We start from the raw sequence: 20,178 nt of genomic DNA, 5'->3' as shown, positions 1-20,178 counted from the left end.
TCCACTTGGTATGATGGCTGAAATATTATCATTAGGCATTAGCTCCTGCACTACTCATCACTGGATGCCTGTGAAACGGTGTGCTGCTGCTGCTGCTGCTAAGTCGCTTCAGTCGTGTCCGACTCTGTGCGACCCCATAGACGGCAGGGTATACATTTTATTATTCCTTCAGTATTCTTGCCTGGCAAATCCCATGAACAGAGGAGCCTGGCAGGCTACAGTCCATGGGGTTGCAAACAGTCGGACACAACTTAATGACTAAACAATGACAACAATCCTTGGTTTCAAGCCAACTCTGATGCTTTGGTCTGAATCGGGGTAGGTCCATCTGTTTCCACCACTGACCACAGAAACCACTTCTAAGATGGCTGACTCAGGAATTTTGTTAATAGATTAGACCTAGAAGTAATGGCCTAACTGAATGTCTTTGCCTGGGGCTGCTGAGTAGGGTTTGCAAGTGGAAGAATGACCAGGTCTTAGGGAACCCGCACAGGACAACCCAGACTGAAATGTAACTGAATACCATTCCCTCTCTTCACTCATTTCTGGGAATCTGAGGCTGAATTCCAACCAGGGCAGCTTCCTTGTGGGGTAGAGGGCAGATAGCAGGGGCAGGAGTCTGAGAAGCAATATTTATTGCCATCAGACAGTTTATCCTAATTATAATACATTGATTCTATTTCCTAAAAGAAAATTGGACTGGATATTTTCAAGATAGAGTCCTTTCGTTTCTTTACTGAAAATCTTGCCTTTTTCTCTTTTATGCCTTAGACTTTCCCCCCAAATTCTTAAAAGGAAAATATGTCAAAGGGACTTAAATAAATGTAGTATTTGTCAAGGTTATGTCTATGAGAGGAAATAATGATTTGTCAGCCTTACATGGAAAATGGGAAAACTTACTGGGATTTAAAACAGAAAGCCTGACTCCAATAAAAATTAATTTAAAAAATAAAATAGAAAGGCTGGCTGTATGTGCCTTTCAGATCTTTGTGTGAGCCCCTATGTATGGCCAGTTTTCAAATTGATTAATATGCTCTGTTTCTGCATTTTAAAGAGATCCAACATTTTTTTCATTTGTTCCTTAAGGGTTCCATCAGTTACTTAAATATTGATCAATATATTTACATTAGCAGTTAGCTATAGTGGGGCAGATCCTGTTTTAGAAATAAACTCCACTGTCATCTATTTCCACCCATCATATTTGCAAAATATAATTGCACACTTATATACTATCAAAATGGTTCCTAAGGGATATACTCAATAATTGGGATTGGGTAGAACTTTTTTTTTCTCCAAAAAGTAAGTAAACTGTGTGTGTATGTGTGTGTGTGTGGCATATATCCTAGTAGATAGATAGACCTTGTATCTGGAAAATATTCTGAAACAGCCGAATTAGTCATTACAAAATGACCAGAGGAGATCGGAGGGATGATTTCTCTTCATCGTGCATTTTTCCATGATGTTTGAGTTTTCTATCCATGCACATTTAACATCTTTCTTTTTAAAAAGATATTAAGACAAATTATCTGGATGATAGGTTTAGGAACCGCTTTAGCTTTATTCTTGCTAATTCTCCGTATTTTTTAACTTCATGATATACTTTAAACATCAGAATGTCTAAGAATCCAATTTACCATCACAAAAAATACATAGCTAAGATTTAGTAAATGTGAAGTCCCACTTCAATATTAAATTTATTTCATCTCAAAATAACTGAAAACATTGGCCATGGTGGGAGAATGGAATGATGAAAAGGCTCTATTAACAAAAAGCATTTAGGATGAGAAAGTAGCATTATAGGTAGGAAGGAAAACATTTAGGTAATGTGGTGCTAGCAATCTCTTCGGCTGCAGCTGTTTTCGGTTACTTATTTTAGCAGCTGAGGGCCCTTTGAAATCTGTAGTTACTGAATAATTTTTCAGGGATGGATGACTTGAGATACAGTTTCTGCTTTTGCTGTTTGCAACTCACTTTATACAGAAGCATTCTTTTCATCTTTGCTCATGTGTCTTGAGCTCTAGACATAATGACATATTTTCCTTTTTGTTTTTGCTCAGGGATCTGTTGGATGATCCACATATTCCATGCTTTTAGGGGTTGGAGTGATGTTAGAGAAAGCTGTGGTCACTGGACACTTTGTAGCCGGCTCCCTGGGGATACGCTGCTGTGTGGTTTCCAGGGGTCATTGATCTGTGCTGCAAAGCTGCCACAGTGTTTCAGCAGCTAGAGAACTCTGGTTCCCAGGCTTGGAGGTGGGCCTCGCCTGGGACTTCTGCAGCTGCACAGCTGTGCGCAATGTGTGTGCCCACGAACCCGCCTCACTAAGTGGGAATGAAGGTGATAATATCAGCACCTGTGGTGTCTACAAGTTCCTCACCTCGCAAGACACCTGTCTCTCTGAACAATTCAAGATAATAGGCATCAAGTGGTACTGTTTTGGCCGGAGCTCTCAGGTTTACTTGCTTTGGACAGACAAGAAAGTGGAATAACTCATTTCTTTCTGGATGACCTCTTTTGAAAAATGCCTCATTTCATCCTGGTTGGAAGAAACCCCTAATCCACTGTGCCAGGAATTTTCTGTGACTAGATTCAATATTTGTGCCCAGGGCTTTGATGTCCAGGAGTGGGGCTACCCCTTGAGATCTCATGTGGACAGTGGGACAGAGGTGTGGGGAAGGAAGTGGTGGCAACTCCTTGGGGCCCTGCGAGCTCTGGTCTGACAGCTCGTCCGAGGGCCTGCAGGGGAGCTCCCCTTGGCATGTGACAGACAATTGTCTTTCTGGTATTGCTCTTAGTAAATCTAAAGCATCCCTCAAGAGTCCAGGGAGTCCACCAAGGGTCAAGGGACCAGTGTGCCCCTGGACTTCTGTTTTAGTTGACAAGGAGGAAACATTTTGTAGAGGACTTCTTTAGTCATGAACCAAATGTGTTGTGAGCTGCGATCACAGGCTCCCACTGTTTCACCTACCTTGTTATGTGAATTTCGGCATCATACAGCAGAGAGAGTTTTAAGTTGACTGAATTATCTGCCATGTTTTCTTCCTGGCTTTCGCTATTGAAAGGAATATTAGGAAATTACTGAAAGAGAAATATTTGAAAAGCCACTTTTCATCAGTTCATGACTTCATCACGTTTTACCTTAAGGCTCGGAAACTGATAGATGCCTGATTCTGAAGGTTTTGAAGATTGAAGTCGAAGTTAATAGTGAAAGTCACCTATACACAAAATGAAAACTCATCAATCTATGATGCTTTGTACTCAGGGACCAACATAAAAAAAAAAAAAAGTGTCCCATAAAAGTAAACTCACTCCCATTTGATTCTGAATTTTATGAAACTTAAGCTTTCTAATTTGTAGAATATCTATGTATTTTTCCACCTTGCCTCACCTTCAGAACAGAACTGAATTTACTTAACAAATACATACAGCAGGTCTCCCTAATGACTCAGTCAGTAAAGAATCTGCCTGCAAAGGAGACTGGCCTTGATCCCTGGGTTGGGAAGATCCCCGGGAGAAGGAAATGGCAACCTACTCCAGTATTCTTGCTTGAGAAATCCCATGGACAGAGGATCCTGGCGGGCTGGAGTCCATGGGGTCACAAAAGAGTTGGACACGACTTAGAGACTACACCACCACCACCACCACCATACTTATCACAGGCACTAATATTTGTCTGAATTTGAAGGCTTTGTGCTGATGTAAAATTTGCTTACCACCAGGGGTTAACAAATGATATCCGTGACTATGTGTAAACCACTTTGGTGTTGGTCAATGTGTTCAGAAAAAACTTTCTATGTTGTATGTGTCTTTGGAAATGAATTGCACAGGGGGAAATCCCACTTTTATTAATTTAAAGCATGCAGATATTTTAAAACTTCCTTTAAATATGCAGCCAATTATTTTGTGGTGCCTCTCAAATGATGACACTTAATATTAAGAAAGTTGGTTCACTGGTGAATTAACACCAATGATGAGAAGGGGTCAGCAGAGATTTGGGGATGAAATGGAAGCTGTACCTGTTGTTTGCTCTTTAAAGCAGGGTAGCCCACATTGCAGGTAACAGACTTCTGAGATGAAGCAATCTGGCAGGTCACTTCTGTCCCATCAACCTGAATGAGACCAAAGAAACAATGATCAATTCTTTTTCAATGTCTGTATGTGTGTGCACTCATGCACATATGTGCCAAAAGAAATATAAACCACCTAGAGATTTTAGCAGTAAGGTTGTGTTCACACCAAGACTTGAAAATCTTCTATGTATTATCCAGATGGCTAACATCTATTTTTATTGCTAGACAGGCCACCCAACAAAACAAAATCAGATACTGAAATTTCCCCCAGAAATAAATCATATGTCATATTTCAGAAGCACAAAATAAATTTAATCCACTATTTAGAAATGCTGTCTTTAATACATATCTTTCTCTCAATATATTTGAAAGTTATAGTTTCAACAGAAAAGCAAATAAAATATAGCTTTTGTTTATATTTTAAATAACTTAAAAGAATCATCTTCAGATTTCCTCATGTTTCTTCTGTTTAAAATAAGAAGCTGTCATTTGGCCCAAGAAATTTAAACACTAAAGTCAGAATCGGTGTAGAACACTAAATCTATTAAGTTCACAATGACTTGAAACTGGATGAAACCATTTTTAAAATCCTTTCATCAAGTAGTGAATTTGGAAAATCTCAGCTTTTCCCTTCTCTCCTTCTCATTGCTTGGTGGCAGAGGGACCAGGGGGGCATTCATGGTCAAGTGCGTTCCTGGTATAGCGATCAAGTCAACATGCGTAACTGACCTCGATGGAATGCATTATCTTGGCAGCAGCAAGACCTGTGGTTACAAAGCTTGGGCTGAGCTGTGGGACTCTAATTTCTGAGAGCAAGTGCAACTCCCAGCATCTGTGCAGCTCCATGGCAGCCTCATCACACAGATGGCTTGAGGAGAGTTTACGGTAGAGTCTGACTACAACTGCCAAGTATCAGGTCAAAGGAAAAATCTGATCCAAGCCATGAAGCTGAACTGGTCTAGATACACAGCCAGGCTATGTTCTCAAGTAGTTTAACTAGTTGGGAGCCACCAGTGTCAAGATTGATCATGCTGAGGGGCAAGGAGTTTCTTCAGAAAACCCAGAGGACCTGGAGATTCGAGTAGGAGGAAGACAGTAATTGACAACAAAAATAGCAGTTAACACCAGAGTGCCTTCACATACCGGCATGGACCAGGAAGCAAAAAACAGGTTTTCTGAAAAATCAACAACAATCTCAGTGTTGTAGGCACTTTCCTTCTTGTTTTTCAGTTGTACTGAAAATGTTAACCTTTTGTTTTGGTTGCTGACAATGAAGGGCTGTTGTCTGTTAACAGTAAAAAGGAGAAAAAAAAGTCATTACAGTTTTGTTTTCTTTAAGTCAGCATTCAAATACTTTACTCATTTAAAAAACAAATCTTGGATTTACTATTTAGAGACTGAGAAAACTGCTTATAACAAATTATCTTCATAGTAAAATAATATTGGCAATGAATGAATAAATCCTATTGGGTTTTCTTCTTTGTTGCTTTTAATTACATTGCAGAAAAAGACACCATTCAAATATAAATGGTTTTATATTTCTTAGTGCTTACTTCTATATGGATGAGAGAAATTGAAATTTATACTCTCTATATTGAAGTATAATTGATTTATAATATTAGTTTCATGTGTACAATACAGTGATTGAATCTTTTTATAGACTATATTCCATTGAAAGTTATTACAAAATAATGACTATATTTTGCTGTGTTGTACAATATAGCTTTGTTACTTATCTATTTTACATTTACATAATATTGATAGTTTGCATCACCTAATTACATACCTCTATCTTGCCCCTCCTTCCTTCCCTCTGCCCACTACTAGTTTATTATTTTTCTATTTTGTAATATACATTTGTTTTGTTTTTTAGATTCTCTATATGAGTGAAACAGAATATTTATCTTTCTCTGGCTTATTTCATGAAGCACAATACCCTCTAGGTCCATCTACATTATTGCAAATGGCAGAATTTTATCCTTTTTATGGCTGAGTAACATTCTATTATATATATAAATGTGTATACATAAATATATATATACATGTGTGTGTTAATCCTTTTTATGGCTGAGTAACATTCTATTATATATACAAATGTGTATACATAAATATATATACACATGTGTGTGTTGCATCTTCCTTTATCCATTCATCTATTGATGGACACTTAGGTTGCTTCCGTGCCTTGACTATTGACAATAATGCTGCTATAAACGTCTATCTTTTCGAATTAGTGTTTCTGTTTTCTTTGGATGCATGTCCAGGACTAGAACTGCTAGATCATATGATAGTTCTATTTTTAGTTTTTTGAGAAACCTCCATACTGTTTCCCATAGTTGGCTGTACCAGTTTACATTCCGACCAACAGTGTCAAAGGGTTCCATTTTCTCCACATCCTCACTAACATTTGTTATTTATGTTCTTTTTGACAACAGCCATTCTGCCAGGTATGAAATGGCATGATACCTCATCACGGTTTTGATTTGCATTTCTCTGATGATTAGCACTGATGAGCATTTTTTTATGTGCCTGTTGGCCACTTGTATGTCTTCTTTGGAAAAATGTCTATTCGGGTCTTCTGCCTATTTTTTAAATCAGGTTTTTGGTTTTTTGACATATATACAAGTTGTTTGTATACTTTGGATATTAACCCCTTAGCGGTCATATCATCTACAAATATTTTCTCCCGTTCAGTGGGTTATCTTTTTGTTTTGTTAACGGTTTCCTTTGCTGTGTAAAAGCTCTAAGTTTAATTAGGTCTCACTTGTTTATTTTTGCTTTTACTTCTTTTGCTTTCAGAAACAGAGACAGAAAAACCACTGCTACAATTTATGACAAAGAGTGTTCTGCCTCTGTTTTCCTTTAGGAGTTTTGAGGTTTCAGGTCTTATATTTAGGTCTTAAATCCATTTTGCATTTATTTCTGTATTTGGTATGATAAAATGTTCTAATTTTATCTTTTTACATGTAGCTGTCCAGTCTTCCCAGAACCACTTATTATTAAGAGACAGTCTTTCCTTCATTGTACATTCTTGCCTTTGTTCTAGGTTAATTGACCGTAAGTAGATGGGTTTATTTCAGGGTTCTCTATTCTGTTCCATCGCTATACGTCTGCTCTTGTGCCCAAACCATGCTCTATTGATCACTGTAGCTTTAAGGCATAACCTGAAGATACTTCAAACTTTGTTCTCTTTTATTAAAATTGCTTTGAAAATGTGGAGTCTTTTGTGGCTCCATATAAATTTTACAATTATTTGCTCTAGTTCTGTAAAAAATGTCGTGGATATTTTGAGTGGGATTGCATTAAATCTGTAGTTTGGTGTGGACATTTTAACAATATTAATTCTTCTAATCCAAGAGCACAGGATATCTTTCCATTTCTTGGGATTATTTTCAAATTCCATTATTAATATTTTATAGTTTTCAGAGTATAAGTCTTTCACCTCCTTGGTTAAGTTTATTTCTAGATACTTTAGATTTTAAGGATCTTTAGGAGTTATAATGTTTCTTTTGTAGAAAAAAATTTCCATACACAATCACTTGAATAAAGTAATCTAACATGTCTTTTATTTCAACAATTTTCACTGCACTTTAAAGTAAAACTTACTGAGTGGCTGGCAGCTGCTGAACATTTAGAACTAGATCAGAAATGCAAACTCCATCATCACCACAGTCTTTATGGAAAGGGATCTACAAAAAAAAAAAAAGAGAGAAAAACAATCCCAGAAATTTGCTATTGAGTTAAACAAGCAAATTGTAGAACACATAATAGTATTATTCCATTTATATAAAGTTCAAAACCCTGTGAAACTAAACCATATTTTAGGAATATATACATGTTTAGCAACATCAGAAAGAAAAACATTGATAAATGCAAAATTCAGGATGGTGGTGCTATCTGGGAGGCACAAGATAAAAGTGGATATGATAGAGTATGGAGTGATACAGAGAATTTCAGAAGTACCGGTACCATTTTATTTTTTTTTAATGGGTTGTGAACACAAGGTGTTCCCTTTATTGTTATTTATTTCTTCAATAAACATTTACTGAGCACCTGTGGCGGGCCAAGCACTACTCACAGTGCTGGGAACAGAGCAGAGAACAAGGAGGACAAAATCCCTATCTTCATGGAACTTATATGCTGGTGAACTTTCCATAGAAGTAACTGTACTTCAATTAGAAAATTACCAACTTAGGCTATGTTCTAAGTGTCTTCAAACACTAAGGCAGTGACTGAAACTTTGCCGGCTAGTCAGGAATTCCAAGAAAGGCAAGCCATACTTACACTGAAGACCTTGACCGTCTCAGAGTAGGCTTCAAGGGCAGGGTTAGTGCCAGGGTTTTCCAGACTAATGTTCATACACAGATTCAGAGGGCTGATAATGTCAGAGGGCTCCTAAACACACATAGAGATTAGTGGATTAGGGCATGGCAGCTTCAAACAAGAAAATGACCACACATGTACTCACAATTAAACACACAGTCCGCCCTCAGTCATGCAGAATAGCTCTGTTTTGAACTTCAAGGCTACTGCTTCTTTACTTCTGTCCTAAGTCTGCTGTTAGCCTCTCCGCTTCTGAGACTTCAAAACTTGGGCTCAGTAAAAATCTGAAGCAGTGATTCTTAGGTAAACTCATCAGTCATTTCATTATTTATGTAAGTAATGATCAATATTTAGATGAGATATCCAATTTTCAATGCTCAGAAGATCCCTCTGTCAGTACCCAGCTCCTGGGTTGTTGGCCATGTTCTTCCTGTCCGTACTGCCAAGACTTTTGGATTTACAGGTGTCCTGACCAAATCTCTAGAAGAGAATATTATGATCTGGAAGGGAAAGTGCCCAGAGTTCACTGTCAGGAATGGACAAGGGGACTCCCCTTCCTAGTCTCTAGTCTACAAAACCAGATGAAAGTGTTTCCCGCACTCTAAACTAAGCTCCCCAGTTTCCAGCCTAGCTGTCTATTAGTGCTCCTTTGCATGTCGAAGATGATGCACCTATCACTCAGCAGGCGTTAAAACCAACACTGTCCAGCTATAAGTAAGGCAGTTCCTCTTTGTCTAGCAAAGATGGTGGAGGATTTGCAGTGCTCCAAGAGGCCTGGGCCGCTTCTAGTTTTTGAGGTTTCCTATCTATCGAACCATGAAAATAATGCCAAAACAGGGCTGCAAACACCATCTAGCATTCTTCTTCAAGAAAGAAGAATGCCTGTACATTGGTAAGCACTAAAAATCAAATTTTCCTTTTGAGATAAAGGAAAAGATAAAGATATCTTTATCTCAGCAGGACTTCTGTCTTGAGCCCTTTGCACAGGGGGTAGCGGGGCAGGGGCAGTGACTTCCTGACTACAGGGAAATGTATCCTCGGCTGCAGGGTTGGCATATAGGATGGACTTGGGTATTGATAGCAAATATGGTGTTACCTGGAACAACACCTCTCAGCTGACGACAATAATACACACCTTGTAAAAACTTCACAAGTACACATGGGAGAGAATAGGAGATGTATTTATATGTATGTGGTAGTTTGGTCACTCAGTCATGTCTGACTCTGTGACTTCCTGAACTGTAGCCTGCCAGGCTCCACTGTTCATGGAATTCTCTAGGCAAGAATACTGGAGTGGGTTGCCATTTCTGTCTCCAGTTTATATATATATATACATACATACACCACATCCTGGCTGGTACTTCCCCCACAATGGATTACATGTTTAATTTGACCTACCACATAGCACAAGGATAAGAGAGAATGGAATCTGGCTTTTATTCCTTTAAAGAAGCTGTATAATTGGCACATTATCAACAAGAAAAGTCCAGGCCTTCACAAAGAAGAAACCTTCAACTTGAACAATAAATTACTCAACTGATTTTAGTTCATCCAACTCTTTGTTCAACTCTTAGCACTTCTTGAGATGTGATTTCTGTATCATCCATCTACTTGAGAAATGTCGGGGGATGCCCCTTAGACATATTCACTGGATCTGAAGGGAATTTCTGAGGGGGGTGGGGTTTCAGCATACCAATTTTATAAAAGTTTCTTTGGCAATTCTTATGCATCTTAAACTTTGAGAACCACATTCTAGGAAAGTTCTTAAATAACTCTTATAAAAATAGTTTCCTGAATAACTTATACTTTCAAATACCATAACCTGGCTTCTGGGGGGAAATAATCATATGATTTATAAGATAAGCTTTTTTAGAAATTTTCTTCTGAGAAGCACGTTTTATACTTGGGAGAATTTCAAAATCTATGTGAACTGTAGTAATTATGGCATAAGATTAGAGCAAAGAATTTTTACCTCATAATCTACCAGCCTTCACCTGTATCAATTTAAATCCAATAATGTAAAGGGCAGTTAGAGTTATCCTTTTCAGTCATTTAAAAATAAATAAATATTCTCCTGATATGAAAATGTCAATATAAAATTTATTGTCAACTAAAAGTTGTTCCTATTAAACACTTAAGAAAGCACTTTGATTTCTTGAAGAATCTTATTAGTGTAAAGGAAATATACTCCTATTCACAGACCAAAAAAAAGCAGTAATTAGAAGAGCAAGGGTTCTTCTCACTCATAAGCCTCCAATTCAGGCTTTTATCATTCATTAGTCTTTAAAAAGAAAGGAGATGAAAGAAGAGGACTCTGAGGCTCACCTGTATGTGGATGATGTACTCAGAACAGCGCTGTGCTTGACTTACTATCATGGTCTTCTGCAAGCACCTTTCATTATTTTCCTTAAATAACCCCCTGGACATCACTCTGGATGAAAACTGGTCTTCATCAATTGTGATGTTATACACAATGGCTATAATAAAAGTCATAAAGAAATGTCAGTACAAATACATTTTTAAGGAAAAGGCATTCCTGTTTTATCGTGTCTCACTGGGTTAAGTCTCTGACTACAAGAAAACAAAAACCAGTCTTCCTTTTGATGGACTGTGAACCATGGCTAGCCTGTGATATTTGTAAGTGCAGCTCTGGTATGATGTATGTCGACTGTGGATACAAAGAAATGTGATTCAAAGAACTGTGATTTGATGCATTGGAAGGAATAGCAGATTTGCCACCAGGAAATCTACTGAATGAAGTTAGTCAAACTCCTCAAATAGCAATTTCATTGTCTGTAACATGGTGACATACAACTGGACATGTTCCTATACGTTATATAAGTTTTACAATAAACCTAGAACATGGATTTTATTATCCTATTTTTCAGATAATTAATAGAATATTATTCAGTTTTTCAAAATAATTCACCTCAGCACACATAGCTAGGGCATGGTCAGAAGTAAAGTTTGAGTAATTTTGAAACCAGACCCCATGTTTCTACTATTTCTATGCAGTTTAGAGGATTCATTGTTATTTGAGGATTAAATTAGATACTTTAAGGGGAAATGTATAGCACCTTGCATACTCCACAAGCTTACTTGGGGAAAGCCATGTTACACTGCAATAAAAAGTGTTGAATCGGACAGACTTGTTTTGAATCTTAATCTCATCACTGATGAGCTTTAGGCAATTTTCTTAACCTCCTTGAACCTCCATTTCTTCATCTATAAAACAGAGATAATAACACTAACCTAGGGAAATGGAAATGAGAAACATATGTGATAAAAACTGATGTCAGTAGCTAATGTCCAACTATCAGAACTTTCAATAAAATCTGTTGGCTACCCACCCAACACTGAGAAGATCTGATACTATTAATAGCATCAACTGCATTACTTAGGATTATTCTATCTTATTATTTACAAGAATTGATGATTTTGAACTGTGGTGTTGGAGAAGACTCTTGAGAGTCCCTTGGACTGCAAGGAGATCCAAGCAGTCCATCCTAAAGGAAGTCAGTCCTGAATATTCATTGGAAGGACTGATGCTGAAGCTGAAACTCCAATACTTTGGCCACGTGATGCAAAGAACTGACTCATTTGAAAAGACCCTGATGCTGGGAAAGATTGAAGGCGGGAGGAGAAGGGGACAACAGAGGATGAGATGGTTGGATGGCATCACCGACTCAATGGACATGAGTTTGAGTAAACTCTGGGAGTTGGTGATGGACAGGGAGGCCCATCATGCTACAATCCATGGTGTCACAAAGAGTCACACACGACTGAGTGACTGAACTGAACTGATTACTTCCAAGAGTTTAAAGATTGACTATACTTCCAAAAGCAATCTACATGTGACCTTTCAAATATCTACTAGAAGTGATGTATAATTTTTCTGGCTCTGAATACTTCATGAGGTTAACAAAGATAAAATACAAAAGAATCAAGAACTACAAATAAGTAGTGAAAATAACACAAAGGAAAAGTAATGGCAGGGAAGTGATGGTAGCTAGGACAAAGTTAGTACACGTGGTAAGGACAATATTTCATTTTTTCCAAAATGATACATAGTTACATAGGCAATATGATAATCTTTTTGGTGTTATTAACTTCAAACTGGAGTGTGCACCCAATGCAATAAATAATAGAAGTTATATGCTTTATAAATTGACTTTTCAAAGTCACAGAGGTGGGATTTCTGTCTTACACACTGTTATTGCCAGGCAAGTAAGTGACAAATGATCATGACGATATGGACCTAAGACATCAAGAAGAGGATTCAAAGGGAAAGGTGCCCAATGGTGAGAGACCCTAGAGAACAGGTGGGAGGGAATCAAATTCTCTGAAAGCAGAAAATGCCTTTCAAGTGTGTGGTAACAGAAGAGGTGAAGTACAGTCAAAAACTAGGAGGAAGATGTTTGAGGCAAACCCATGCTTCAGGGCCAGCAGAGGTTACCTACCAGTCATTTCTGCCAACTAATAGATTTTCCAAATTAACTTTTTATATTTAATGTTTTATTCATCCAGCTTCATTAAGATATCATTGACATATAACATTGTGTAAGTTTAAAGCATACAACATAGTGATTTTATACATTGCAAAATAATTACCACAATAAGGTGAGTTAACTTACCCATCACTTCACAAAGTTACAATTTTTTGTGTGTGGTGAGAACCTTTAAAATCTAGTCTCTTAGTAACTGTATACGATACAGTCTTATTAACAAAACCCACCATGCTGTACATTCCATCTAGCCATTTCATGTTTAGACAGTAATGGTTTCTGACTCAACTCTCACGGCTACTCAGATGGATGTGCTAAAAGGCAGGTGTGTGAAATGTGCTACTCAGAGCTGGGTCAGTGTTTGAACACTTGAAAGGAAAAATGCCAGGTGAATATGAAAAATAGGAAATATGGAAGGCGTGCCAAGACATGAATCTAACTTAGTGTTCCTAGCTTTCTTATTTCTTCTATAAATCATGACAACATGCCTCTATATTTTTACCCTTTAAGTTAATTTGTTCACCACCTAATAAAATAGCTATAGTCAACCCTAACAGAAATCAACCCTGAATATTCATTGAAAGGACTGATGCTGAAGTTGAAACTCCAATACTTTAGCTACCTGAAGAAAATAGAGCTGACTTATTAGGGAAGACTTTGATGCTGGGAAAGATTGAAGGCAGGAGAAGGGGACAACAGAGGGCGAGATGGTTGGGTGGCATCATTAACTCAATGGACATGAGTTTGAGCAAGCTCCGGGAGTTGGTGAAGAACAGGGAAGCCTGGCGTGCTGCAGTCCATGGGGTCACAAACACTCAGACACAACTGAATGACTGAATAACAAGGAACTACAGGTTTCAGAAAATTAGAGCCAAAATATGATGGAGAGGATATATATGCATAACTGAGTCACTTTGCTGTACAACAGTAAGTAACATACCATTGTAATTCAACTACACTTCAATTTAAAAAAATCTGATGGAAAGGATGCGGACCCATGAAACAGAAGCAAATGAAAGAAGGTAATATTGGATTAAGTGCTAAGAATCAATGGCTGCATATCGAAGGAACTGAGATAATTGGAGCAGGAGAGATGGAGGTGAAATGCAGTGGTTAGAAAGACTTAAGGGACACGCAGGACCTCAGCCAGGCTGCCAAAGACAACTGGACCAATCCATTTGTAAGACTGCCCACAGTTTTCCTTACTCTCTCCTGCCAACAGGTCATGTTTCAGATTTTCCCTCACTTCACTGGATTATTTGTTGTTATTGTTCAGTGACTAAGTCATGCCCAACTCTTTGCAACCTCATGGACTGCAGTACACCAGGTTTCTCTATCCTTCACTATCTCCCTGAGATTGCTCAAACTCATGTCCACTGAGTTGGTTATGCCATCCAACCATCTCATCCTCTGTCATCCCTTTCTCCTCCTGCCTTCAATCCTTCCCAGCAGCAGGGTCTTTTCCAATGAGTCAGCTCTTTGCATCAGGTGGCCAAAGTATTGGGGCTTCAGCATCAGTGCTTCCAATGAGTATTCAGGGTTGATTTCCTTTAGGATTCACTGGTTTTATCTCCTTGTTGTCCAAGGGACTCTCAAAAGTCTTCTTTAGTACCACAGTTCAAAAGCATCAATTCTTTGGTGCTCAGCCTTCATTATGGTCCAACTCTCACATCCATACATGACTATTGGAAAAACCATAGCTTTGACTATATGGATCTTTGTTGGCAAAGTGACATGTCTGCTTTTTAATATGCTGTCTAGGTTGGTCATAGCTTTTCTTCCAAGGAGCAGGCATCTTTAATTTCATGACTGTAGTCACCATCTGCAGTGATTTTGGAGCCCAAGAAAATAAAATCTGCCACTGTTTCCACTTTTTCCCCTTCTAATTGCCATGAAGTGATGGGGCCAGATGCCATGATCTTCATTGTTTAAATGTTGAGTTTCAAGCCAGCTTTTTCACTCTCCTCTTTCACCTTCGTTAAGAGGCTCTTTAGGTACCTCTTTGTTTTCTGCCATTAAAGTGGAATTATTTGCATATCTGAGGTTGTTGATATTTCTCCTGGCAATCTTGACTCCAGCTTGTGATTCATCGAGCTTGGCCTTTCACATGATGTACTCTACATAGAAGTTAAATAAGCAGGGTGACAATATACAGCCTTGACATACTCCTTTCCCAATTTTGAACCAGTGAGTTGTTCCATGTAAGGTTCTAACTGTTACTTCTTGACCTGCGTACAGGTTTTGCAGGAAGCAAGTAAGGTGGTCTGGTATTCCCATCTCTTTAAGAATTTTCCACAGTTTGTTGTGATCCACACAGTCAAAGGCTTCAGTGTAGTCAATGAAGCAGAAGTAGATGCTTTTCTGGAATTCCCTTGCTTTCTCTATGATGCAATGGATGTTGGCAATTTGACCTCTAGTTCCTCTGCCTTTACATCTGCAGTTTTTGGTTCACATAATGGATTATTTAGAAAATATAAAACACTGGACACAAATTATACATTGTTTTATACTTTCTCTTTCATTATTTCATGCCTCTTAAATTTTCAAGAATAGAAATATTTGATCCTCATACTGAACACACTGTACCTATGTTATGGCATAGCCAACTCACAGTCGACTCATCTAATACGGACTCAGGTTCAGTGTAATTTGCACGTGCCCATGGTTTTCCGTTAGGAAGTTATGGGTAAGAGAAACTTAAAAAATAGACTGGAAGAGGCTATAATTATGTCACTGACTTCATGACTTTCTGCAGCAGAATGTGACCTTCTAAGGATGACAGAGGACAGTCTAAAACACCTTCCACACCTAATCAACCATTCTCAGGCACCTCAAATATGTGGCAATTCAAGGGTCTGCAAGACCCTTATTTCTTTTGGTTTCCATATCCCAAGCATAGTTTACATCAGAAGTGAAACTCTATAAGCAAATCTATCTCTCGTGTAGATTATTTCAGGTTTACTCACCCACTTGATTGTTTTGATTAGTAGGTCTAAACTTAGCACTGAAGCAGAGTTTAAGTTTTATCTCAGCATTTTTGTTGAGCAAAGTGATTTTTTTTGGTGTGAATGAAGCATCTACAGATACATCAGCAATGCTCTGTGACCTGAAAGACCAATGTTTAAAAAAAATTATTCTCATGAAGCTACCCAGAAAAGCTAGTCTTAGCACCTTGTAGGAATGTGACCACAAAACAGCATTAACCTAGCTTAACAGACAGACGACAGTAAAGTTGCTCAGTTGTGTCCGACTCTTTGAGACCCCGTGGACTGTAGTCCTCCAGGCTCCTCTGTCCATGGGATTCTCCAGGCAAGAATACTGGAGTGGGTTGCCATTTCCTTCTCCAGGGGATCTTCCCGACCCAGGGATCGAACCCGGGTCTCCCACATTGCAGGCAGATGCTTTATAACCTAGCTTAACTGTCTCCTCAAAATATGGATTTGAGTCCTTGTGTCTTGACTTTTTAGATGAATCAAACCCACCTTCAAAGAAAAAAGTTTGGCCATCATGGGCTATCTTAAAAGGGAACGTCACAGTATAGGAAGTATATGGCCTAGCATGTCTGAGGTCTACCACGGTGGCTACAGGGTGAAGTTCACTGAAAGGTATTTCTTACAAAATTGTTCCAAAGCAGCCACATAATTATGTCATCATACCTTGTATTTTAGAGTTATTCCAAACTGATTTTATTCAGTAAATATATTTTCTTTTTTTCAAAGCCTTAAATATTACATTTGAGTTTTATTTCTTCCACATGAAGATTTCATTAAAATAATGCACTAAGGCAGTGAGCCCCAACTTTTTTGGCAGCAGGAACTGGTTTCGTGGAAAGCAATTTTTTCACGGACTGCAGAGGGGAGGGAGATGGTTCACACCCGTGATGGAGCGGCAGATGAAGCCTCATCTGCTCACCTCCTGCTATGTGGCCCAGTTTCTAACGTGGACTGGTGGCTGGGGACCTCTGCACTAAGGAACTTCTCAGGTGGTCCAGTGGTTAAGGCTCTGTGCTTCCACTTCAAGGGGCACAGGTTCAATCTCTGGTGGAGAAACTAACAACCTGCCTGTCGTGCACGGAGAGAAAAATGATGCACGGAAAACAATGCATTTCATCCTTTAAAAGCCCAAGTGAGATACTGTAAATAGTTTCATTGAAGTCAGTGTGATTTACTCACTACCTAATTTCTTTCTGTTCTTCACATACTTGGACATTTAAAACATATTTTTCAACAGACATGAATGGATAACTGAACTCTATTTTCTTAGAGACTCCTGATAGAATGCTCAGTTTCTTTCTGGTTGCTTTCCTTCACCAGCCCAATATATTTATTTTTGCTCCTTGGCTCTTGAATCCCTTATTGTTCCCCCCTGCTCTTCAACTCCTCCTGAGGTCAATAAAAGGTCAGCTAAACTTAAATACTGGCTTCTTGTTTATGACTAATAATTGTAAAAGATACCTTTTAACCACAGGAGAAGTTGTACTTCACTTGTGTGGCCTTGGTATTCAGTATTTTTAGAGCATTCTCATGAGAATTCTTTTCTACAAGTTGAGGTAATAAAAAAATAATCAGAAATATCCTTAATACCATTTCAAGAGCTTTAGCTTTTCAATACACTTTTTCTCCTCATTTTATAGAGAAGAGAGACTTAGTTCTAATGTTAAGCAAGCATTTTTTTTTCCCCACCAGGAAAAACACACTCCTTCCTCTATGCAAACTATGACATACAAATGTCTTCGACTGTTGTATAATGCCTGTGACATTCTCACAATACTAGCAGAGCAATCTGCTCTACTTAGCAGGCCATGTGTTTGTTAACTAGTTTGTGTCTGGCTCTCAATGACTCACCAGAGCTGAACGACCTGTCCAAAGGCCCCCACGGACACGTCGGTGATGGAATCCCCATTTAAATCTCCATAGCCATCCAGGGATCTCCCAAAGTACTGGAGGTGGCTACTAAAGGCTCTGTCGGACCCCAGGATTTTCTAAAAGAGCAAGTTTGAGATGAAATTATAGCTTGTGACAACTGAAACAGAAAAAAGGCAGCATCTACATTGCCCTGGTATATTCTTTCTATGGCCATTTCTCAGATTGTTTTATTCTCCACAGAACTCCACTGATTTTTCATAGCTCATCAGCCACATTTTCTTTTCTTTTTTTAATTAATTTTATTTTATTTTTAAACTTTACATAATTGTATTAGTTTTGCCAAATATCAAAATGAATCCGCCACAGGTATACATGTGTTCCCCATCCTGAACCCTCCTCCCTCCTCCCTCCCCATACCATCCCTCTGGGTCGTCCCAGTGCACCAGCCCCAAGCATCCAGTATCGTGCATCGAACCTGGACTGGCGTCTCGTTTCATACATGATATTTTACATGTTTCAATGCCATTCTCCCAAATCTTCCCACCCTCTCCCTCTCCCACAGAGTCCATAAGACTGTTCTATACATCAGTGTCTCTTTTGCTGTCTCATACACAGGGTTATTGTTACCATCTTTCTAAATTCCATATATATGCGTTAGTATACTGTATTGGTGTTTTTCCTTCTGGCTTACTTTTTCATCAAAGAAAACAGCCTGAATCTCTCACATAAAATAACAAGCCAGCACAAAGCAGTGAGAGATCAGTGAACTGGAGAAGGAACTGATGCAGGTTTGGGTCCTGACTCCTCTCTTACCTCATTTCGTTCAGATCTTTACTCAAAAGCTGCTTCTGAGTGAGGCTTTCTTGGTCACTCACTCAAATATTTGATACCTCCTAGCCCTGAAAATTTATTCTCTAGTTTTTTAAAAAAATTCCTTATCATTTAGTACTTTCTGGAATATTTTTCTTATCTTCTTTCCCTCTGTCTCCTTCACAAGAATTAAAGACCCATACAAAGCACAGTTTTGACCGTCCTGTTCTTTACAGTATTCCCAGAGCCTAGACAGAGCTTGACGCACAGCAGATCTGATGAATAAGTGAATTAGGTTATAAAGTAAGAGAGATGGATTGGATGATCCACATGATACTCTCTAGCTCTAACACAATGATACTCACATGTATACATATCACCATAAAGCTATGGATTACCTGAGAATACCTCAAGCGAATCATGCCCTCATGACCATTGTAGATGTACACAGCTCCAGAGTTCTGATTTTCCAAAGGCGAACCAACAATCACGTCATTAAAGCCATCCATGTTGATGTCTGAAAGAGCTGCAATTGCTGAACCAAATCGAGCATTTTCAAGACCCTTGGGGCCTTCCAGAAATTGGTGCCAATTCAAAATGCCCTTGCAAAGAGGGAAAAAGGAGACAAAGCCAACCTTACATTAACAAATATATACTACTATATATTTATAGTGGTATAAATATAGATATAAATAGATAACCAAGGACCTACGGTATGGCACAAGGAATTATATTCAATAGTTTTTAGTTATCTACAAAGGAAAAGAATCTGAAAAAAAAATCTATGTATCCATCTACCTACCTACCTATGTACAAATGAATCACTGTGCCATACTGAAACTAAGGTCATAGGCTATCTGCTCATAAACCAAGGTGAAAAGAAGCAATTCTTTTCTGTAGGCTGCCTGTACAACCTACATAAGTGTCCATTTCTTTGTCTTTTTTCCCCTTAATATTAGGATCTTCACTCATCTGTTTCCAAAATTTTTTGATTTAAAAAATTTCTGGTAAAAGTCTACTAATCTCTTTAATAAAATTAATGTAGAAACAAATAAAACACAATATCTTAATATAGTTCTTTACTTAAGAGCTATTGAACAACAGTGGCATAATTATGGTATAGGAAATGAAAGATGAGATTGTTAATATTCCATTCTACAAAACACTGAATATTTCTGCCAAAGAAAAGACATTTTCCTGTAAAAGATACAATTGTGGGCTTTTTCTTTTTTTGCAGATTTTGAAGTCAAGAATGGAAATATTTCATGACTTCATAAGAAAGAAATGCTCTTCAACCATGAAACTGAGTCTGTTTTGATTCTTTCTCCTCTATAATAATCTTATGAAAATTAATTTATTACTGACTGAGTCTGGTAAAATACTAAAAGATCATTTCACCTTTAGCAATTAATAATATTCAGAATATCTGACTAGCAAGAAACATTTAAGAAGCTGGGGATTTGTTAAATTTTCAAACTAGTAGATATGTTCTTCCCTTATTAAATACTTAATTACACTTTATAAGCTTTAAAATTGTTTTAATTGCTTCTGTTTAAGGGCTGTTATATTAATTTAAATAAGGTAGGACAAAATATCACAACAGTT

At 38.1% G+C, this 20,178-nt stretch overlaps 1 protein-coding gene across 2 annotated transcripts in view; it reads right to left on the bottom strand.

The window, feature by feature from the left end:
* Positions 1-20,178, bottom strand: part of ITGA2 (integrin subunit alpha 2) — a 108,877-nt gene that overhangs the window by 15,760 nt on the left and 72,939 nt on the right. For both annotated transcript variants that reach the window (XM_086361667.1, XM_086361666.1), the window contains exons 14-23: positions 18,972-19,175; positions 17,743-17,879; positions 15,865-16,004; positions 10,719-10,870; positions 8,355-8,465; positions 7,677-7,759; positions 5,214-5,355; positions 4,017-4,109; positions 3,139-3,215; positions 2,969-3,052 (exon numbers count right to left, since the gene is read on the bottom strand). In XM_086361667.1, the coding sequence (XP_086217793.1) occupies positions 2,969-3,052; positions 3,139-3,215; positions 4,017-4,109; positions 5,214-5,355; positions 7,677-7,759; positions 8,355-8,465; positions 10,719-10,870; positions 15,865-16,004; positions 17,743-17,879; positions 18,972-19,175 (1,223 nt within the window). The remainder of the gene's footprint in view (positions 1-2,968; positions 3,053-3,138; positions 3,216-4,016; positions 4,110-5,213; positions 5,356-7,676; positions 7,760-8,354; positions 8,466-10,718; positions 10,871-15,864; positions 16,005-17,742; positions 17,880-18,971; positions 19,176-20,178) is intronic.

The sequence above is a fragment of the Bos grunniens genome, chromosome 20 (assembly GCF_055505025.1).
Source record: "Bos grunniens cultivar Pamir isolate PY7600 chromosome 20, Bosgru_T2T1.0, whole genome shotgun sequence".
In the NCBI taxonomy this organism is placed as follows: domain Eukaryota; kingdom Metazoa; phylum Chordata; class Mammalia; order Artiodactyla; family Bovidae; genus Bos; species Bos grunniens.
Note: the sequence above shows the minus strand (reverse complement) of the source record. Positions and strands in the feature narration are given on the sequence as shown.